Here is a 7495-nt window from a genome sequence, read left to right on the forward strand (position 1 = left end):
TTAATGGATTTTTTTTTTATGAAGACTGCATAAAATAGTGGGAAATTATAAATGCAAAATAGATTCACTTTGTTTTATATATGCTTGCTTTTCAGGTTTTCAAGCCAATAGTTGAAAAGTTCAATTTCACATTTAATTGTGACATAAAGAAAAGGTGAGTTCTAGAGACCCATGGCAGATGCAGGCCTTGCTGGATTGAACCAGTGTGTGAGCACAGAGGCACACACACAAGGTGCTCTCAGTCAAGCTGAGGGATGAATTTATAATACATGAAGTAATCTGCCTTAGCTGCCCCTGTGTGTACGATGAATGTGGTGTGGTCCTTTCTGTCTTTTTTTTTTTTTCATTGCTGAGTCTACAGCTGCTGTTTCATGTTTCTTATGGGCTGCCCCTCAGGGAAGCTCATGCTGAACAGGCAGTACGTTACCAGGCTTCTTCTGAGGTGCCAGTTATGCATTAAAAAGTATAACAAAATATATGAAGAGTCTTCTGTCTCTTTTCTGGGGTTACTTGTGATCTTTGTGTTTAATGATATGTGATTACTGTTTCCAAATAGGGGCTACTACCCTCAGGGAGGTGGTGAAGTTGTAGTCCACATGTCACCAGTCAAAGAGCTGAGCCCAATAAACTTAACAGAACGTGGCACAGTGACGAAGATTTATGGAAGAGCATTTGTTGCTGGAGCGCTGCCTATAAAAGTAGGTGCTGATGATAGCTCTGGTAGTATCCAACTTCATACATCTGTATAAATTTGCATGTAATCTGCTTAAATACCTCTGCTGCTCACTGTATACTGCAGTCTTTCATATACAAAGTAGCCTTATTGAAAGGTTTCAGTTATTCAGGGCATAGAATAGAATTTGGGACATTTCTGAGACATTTATTGCATAGCAATAAGGTAGCAGAAAAAAAAAAAAGATGTTTCCCGAAAAATTTCCTAAAACAGGAAATGAGAACTGTGTCCTTGACATCCTTCACAGGACTGTTCAAAAGTCTTTAGTGTATATTGAAGGGTATCTTATATGTGATTTATGTATCGTGCAGTTTTACGTGGATTATTTTAAGTGTGAAGTCATGGCCCTTTTTCATAGATGTATGAAACTATGGTGCACTACAATAGGCAGCAGGCAGACCATATCAAATTTTCCAATTTGAAAACTGCTTTGAACCTCCTTCTTTCTATTATCCAAATGCTGTCACTGTTTACAGAGAGTGAGTGGTGGGATCACAAAGATGGGACCAGCTTTAAGCTTCATCTGCCTTCACCTGGCTGTCATTTCAAATTGTTATTTTAGAGTATATCTGATACATAATAAGTGTGAGGTGGGGTTCTGTTTTTTTTTGGTGGTGGTGGTGGGGTTTTTTTGTTTTTTTCTTTTACAATCTAATGTCTTGAGATAATCAAGACTAAAATCAAATCTTTCTCCTTTTGAATGCAGAAGTTCTTATATTTCTACTAATATTGAAGCTTCTACATAGATCACTGTAATTGTCATTTGTTCAGCATTTAATGTTACCTTAATTTTGTGGGAAAATTCTTGGAAGAGATGATGTTCAGTGCTTGGTTTTAGGGGTTTTATAACAGTCCTTTGTTTTTCTATTTAGTAAAGTAGCCCATTTATTCAGAGATTCACTGAATTAGATTTATGAGGAAAATTATTGCTATGGTTACATAATTTATGTTTTTACCTCTTATCTTGTTAGCTGGCAAAAGACATGGCAGCAGCAGCAGTGAGGTGCATCAGGAAAGAAATCAGAGATCTTTACATTAACATTCAGCCTGTTCGAGAGCCTGATGATCAGGCCTTTGGGACTGGAAGTGGAATAATGTAAGATGAGCCCAAACTTTCTATTGATACCTGTAACCCTGCTGGCTGGTTAGCTAGATCTTGATCACATATCTGAAAAATAAAGTGTAATGCGAGTAATTTTGTCCTTAATATTGTTTTTTTTCTGCTTAGTGTTGTTGCAGAGACGTCAACAGGTTGTTTGTTAGCTGGGTCATCGCTTGGCAAGAGAGGTAAGAGTTCCATGAAGTACACTTCTTTCAGATTTAGCTTAATGTACTCTTAACAAATAGGAATCTGAAGTATAATCTCTTCAAAGATCTGTTGCTTTGAGTGTTGCATTTTTTAGATGGATGATGTTTAGTAATGAAGGACAGTGGAGATGAGCAGATTTTAAAAGTAGTGAATGGAATCTTACGCTTTGTACTAAGCTGCTTCTGCATAGTGACAAAAATTACAAAATTATTAAACTCACTTTTTATCAGAATGGATTGTTAAGGGTCACTGAGTTGAAAATGCTTCTTGGCTTTAGGAACATACAGTCTTTGTGGTTTACCTGTGAATTTTTTGTTCAACAGTGAACCTAGATATGTATCTCAATTAAAAGGAACAGAGGTCATTTTGGCTTTAAATGGTTTGAATAAAATGTTTCTCTGAGTAAGTGGGGCTACTTTCTTTCTGCTGTGTAGGAAGTACAAACTTGGGGGGGGGCTTTAAGCAGGCATTTGAGACAAGGACATGGAAATAAGGTTTATAAAGTTGATAACATCTTGATTTTTTTTCCCCCTTTCTGTATTTAAAAAATATGAAATAATAATTGGCAGCATCCTCCTAATCTGGATTTCTCTGTTAGGAAAGAATTCTGACAAGGTTGGCATTGAAGCAGCGGAGATACTGCTAAGGAATCTTAAACATGGTGGAACTGTGGATGATTCTCTGCAAGACCAAGTAAGGCTCCTGTACATGTTTACATGAAGTTGAAGTAGCAGGAACATGCATCTATGTGTTAATTGTAAAGAATATAAATCTGAACCGTGAAAGAGTGAGATGTAGGTTTCAAAGTTAGACTTTATGTCCACAGGCAGGCATGGCTTTACAGAATTACTTGGCAATTAGAAGTTTTAGGAAGTTTCTGGGTGTGGTAACAACATCACTAGGATTAGCAAATTACATCCTGTTCTTAGGGAGCACAAATGCTCCTGCCTTTGCACCAACACCCTTTAAATTGTCCCTTCCTGTAAATCTTAGTAAGCGAGGAAGAAAGAGGTAGGAATTTGCTTCTATTTGGCACTCCACGTAGCTGAGTACAAATAGCTCCCTGGTTACATGAAGAATGATACTAAGTGCAGTTATTAGAGAACAGAGTATCGAGGATGTGTTCCTGTTTGTCTTGCTCACCTACTTTCATTCAGGAATGAAGACCCTCCACTATCTTATTTTCAATAACACAGCCTGATAAGAGTTTTGGGCCGTTCTAGATAGGAATATGTCACCTCTTAGTTGTAAACACCTAGCCACACATTACTACTGTGTAGTATAATAGGAATTATTTAGGTCTTGGACCCATCCTTCTTTATCCAAAGCATGCACAATACAGTTGGTGGAAATATGCCACAGCTAGATGCAGTGGCATTTTGCATGTTTTTCCTTTTTTATTATTTTTTTAATCAGGAACTTCCTAGAATCTGAAGAGTTACTTAGGAATTACTTTTCCTTCCCTTTCAGCTGATTATTTTTATGGCACTAGCAAAGGGGGTGTCTCGAGTGAAAAGTGGACCAATAACACTTCATACTCAAACAGCTATACACTTTGCAGAGCAGCTAACAAAGGTGAGTACAAAAGTTTATAAAGTGTTACCTATCAGTTCTCATCCAGTAACTAGGCAAGGTACAGTTCCGCAGGCATTGTGAGCTGAATAGAGGAGAAGCATTGATAAAACAATTGCTGCAATATTTATATGGTAGTTTGCCTGTAGGAAGTCAACACATTTTAGAGTTAACTGCCCTTAGAATGGTTAGATACTTTTACCGTCTTTATTTGAAGGTTTAATGAAATCCGCCAAATCTGTGGTATAAACAAACACATGTCAATACGAGTATTTAACCTTATGCATGTTACAACCTAATTAGTGATATATTTCTAATCCTGTTTTAGGCCAAATTTACTGTGACAAAAGCCGAAGAGGAAGATCCCAGTAAAGATGCCTACATCATTGAGTGCCAAGGAATGGGGATGGTAAACCCAAACTTACAGAGTTAGAAAAACAAAAAGGCAGCAAGCTGACAAAAACAAAACTCAACATACCTCAGTGATGTATTGCACTACATTTCAATGGGTGTATGATGTGCATGTGAACAGGAGGAGCCTTCTGTCACATCTGAGGGATTTAACTTCAGGAATGATGTTGAGTTTTCCCGTGGTGTGCTGAGAATCTGTGGTGTGAGAAATGGAAACTTCACTTTTTTTTCTTTTTTTTTTTTTTTTTTAAAACTTAGCAAAATGAGTCCAGACAGGACAGCAAATAAAATACATTGTATATATTTGAGAGCTTCAATTAGAAGGTTTGAAAATTCATGTTCACCAAAGTAGAAAATAACAATTGCAGTTTTGAAAAAGTACTGATATATTCTTTCCCCTTTAAAAAACTGGAAGTTTATTCTTTGGAAACCTTTGTGTTATGAGGTATATGGAATGAAGTGCACCATCAAATCTGTATCACTTTGCTTTCTTAACTATTTCACTTAAAGTGTGCGTTAGGAAATAATAAAACAGTATCACTGTCTGAAAGCCTGGTGCTTATATTTGGGGTTACCTCAGCAGGTTAAGTGGGAGATGGATACTAAGTAACTTTTCAGACACATAATTTCTTTTTCTGCCTACAGAAAGAACACTCAATGCCTAAAAGAGTCTTCTTTAAAATCTTCTCTTTTCATCTATTTTAAAAAATCTCCGCCAAGCTAAAACAATGTACCCTATTACATCCCAAACACAAAGTATTACCTTCATTATTTGATTGGATTTTCTATCTATAGTTGTCCTTGTTAGCATACTAACTGGGTCTCTGGTTTTGCCACGCTGTTCTGTTCTCTTTAAAGGGAATGCTTAATTTCAGCTGAGATGAGGGAGCTGTCAAACACGTATATACACACAGCTACATACACATACGTGCACAGAGCACTGCATATACACACAGCTGTATTTAGGTGTATAAATCCTGTGGAGTTAAACCCCCCCATCAGTAGGTCAAGGAAGGAAGATCTTCCTCCAAGCTGGCCTTGGTTGTGCTACAGAAGCTTTTTCCAAAGTGAAAGGAAGATAAAGGAGAGAGAGGGCATAATTTGTTTCATATATGAAGAACTGAATCACAGAATCACTTAACCAAAACTATATAAAAGTACTCTGGAAGCTTGAATTAATTTCTGGGTTTCCCACAGCCCGGTCTGCAGCCTTTGCTCCATGATCTTTTTTCCTCCCTCCATTGTGACTATTGAACCTGACAGCTAAAGATGTGTCTTGAAGCATCATTTACCTTACTCATTAAGATAATTGCATTACTGTGCATTTCTAACAGCAGAAAAATCCTTTGCTGGTATACAAAAGCTTTCACAAACTATACTTAACAATACCTTTCTTCCTAGGGGTCTTCCCCTCTCCCTACCTGAAAACTAGTGCAAAAAACTGGGATACTACTAATTTCTGAGTAAATTCCTTTTCTCTAATACTAGGAATGATCTGAAGGGGGCGGCAGACACCCGCTGGAGTACGTTGGTAACACGGATACTCGCCTGCTGTTGGAGAGCACCTCTCCATTACCAGTCTGTGCTGCTAACGATTTTCAAAGTTTCCTTTTGGAAGAACTCAGATTATATTTGAAGACAAACTTGAAAGAAAGCCCCCAAAGAGTTGTTTAACTGTGCTTAGAGGAAACAAGCTCTTCTAAACAACATTTGAATGGATCTTTACCTGTTTCCATAATTAAAATAATATATATACATGACTAATTTAACTTCTAGTGGAGAGATTCCTGATAAAGGGATGGCTGGATGTAATTTAATTCAGCCTCCTGACCCAAGCACCACTAACTTAGAGCAGGGTGATTAGAGCCTTGTCAGGAAACCTCCAGTCAGGTTTTGAAAATTTTCAAAGATAGGAGGTTCTACAATATTCTGGGTAACCATTCCCAGAACTGATATTTAATGTGAGCAGGCAAAAGGCTTATGCTTTTCGTTTAGTTTTTGTGGGGTTTGTGTCTTTGTTTCTTAAGCTGAGGGACTGCTTCTTAAATTGAAGTTATTTCTTGCTACAAGGAAGACATCTGGAAGGTGAACTCAGCAATATACCCGTTCTTCACTATTTCTTCAGAAGAAAACAGGGCAGAAGAAAATTATATAATCAGTTCTACCTTACTCTGAAGATATCTGGGATGTGGGAAATACACGGGTTGCTCTGGCAGCTGAGAACAAGGAAGCTTCAGTAAGCCCTAAAAGTAAAATGGTAAAACAAAAAATTTACAAATAGTTATATATCCTTGCTGAAAATAAATTCAGAAAAGCATATGGAATACAGCTTGTAGCCTACATAGTTAAAGTATTCCTTTTTGTTACCTTTGAAGTTCAGTTCTTGGATTCTATGTAATTTAATCTTTCTACCAATATCAGATCAAGCAACTTTCACAGAGTACAAGCAATTAGATTTTTTTATAATGCAGTCCCAACAGTTGTAGAAATTATGCTCCTCAAGAGATAATAAAATTAACATTCTTTATTCTGCTATTCAAAGTACATCTTTATAAATTATAATCCAGAATTAATGCCTTCCCTTTAGGTTTTAAAGAGTGCTTTACACACTTGGCCTTCTTGCCTTGTAATCACTGCTTTGCTTGAGCAATCAAGTAAGAATGACCCACTTTCTTGCCTAATAGATTCTTTGTGGCCTGTAAGCATACTTAGATGTTAATGCCTAGATGGTTTAAAGGCTCAATAAATCAGCATAACTAGCTCCTGTCACGTTAAGAAAACCTTATGAATAAATGCACAGCTAAATTAAATCTTTTAAATTTAGGCAGGGATATATATATATTTGCGCTTATATACATACTGCATTATGTATGAAAAGCAAGATAAGCTTGAACATGATTTTATATCTGGTCTCAAAGGCTGGCTGGAGTACCTTTTCATAGCTTTTTTTGCTTCTGAAAACTATGCCAGTTTGCACACCTGAGATACTGTCTGCAGCACTACAGAAATTTATCCCACATTTAAGACTGTCTTGGAACAATTGCAGCAAAAAAGAACTAGGAAAACTTTGAGAGAACTCTCACATTAGGATTTCTAGCTCCATCCAACACTTCCTGAAATCAGGTCAAGAATTCTAAAATGTGCAGGTTTTGTTTCTAAGGAACAAAAATTCCCATTGAAAAACTGAAATGCAATTCCTGCCTTCCAAACAGACATACAAAAGCATGTACACGCTTGGCCAACATATTTAACAAAAACCTGGTTACCAGAAAAAAAACTCCTCTTAGTAAATGCACAATAAATAGGAGTACAGCAATACTATTGCTGCACATCCTCACTTTCATAAACCCTTTAACAAGAGCAGCCAGTCATTAATAACTGGCAGTCCTTGGTAGCTTCCTTGCAGGCCAGTTCCAGTGTCCAGCCCCCTCATCTTGTGGCATGAGCACTAAGGCCACCAGTAGATGGAT

At 37.2% G+C, this 7495-nt stretch overlaps 1 protein-coding gene across 1 annotated transcript; it reads left to right on the forward strand.

The window, feature by feature from the left end:
* Nucleotides 1–95: 95 nt before the first annotated feature.
* Nucleotides 96–4166, forward strand: RTCA (RNA 3'-terminal phosphate cyclase; the record flags this gene model as incomplete). The annotated part of the gene is made up of 7 exons (XM_008939721.1): nt 96–154; nt 557–698; nt 1705–1829; nt 1962–2020; nt 2641–2735; nt 3513–3617; nt 3943–4166. Coding segments are annotated over 7 exons (690 nt in total), but the record flags the coding sequence as incomplete, so codon positions are not given.
* Nucleotides 4167–7495: the final 3329 nt, after the last annotated feature.

This window comes from Merops nubicus, unplaced genomic scaffold (genome assembly GCF_000691845.1).
Source record: "Merops nubicus isolate BGI_N331 unplaced genomic scaffold, ASM69184v1 scaffold51330, whole genome shotgun sequence".
In the NCBI taxonomy this organism is placed as follows: Eukaryota; Metazoa; Chordata; class Aves; order Coraciiformes; family Meropidae; genus Merops; species Merops nubicus.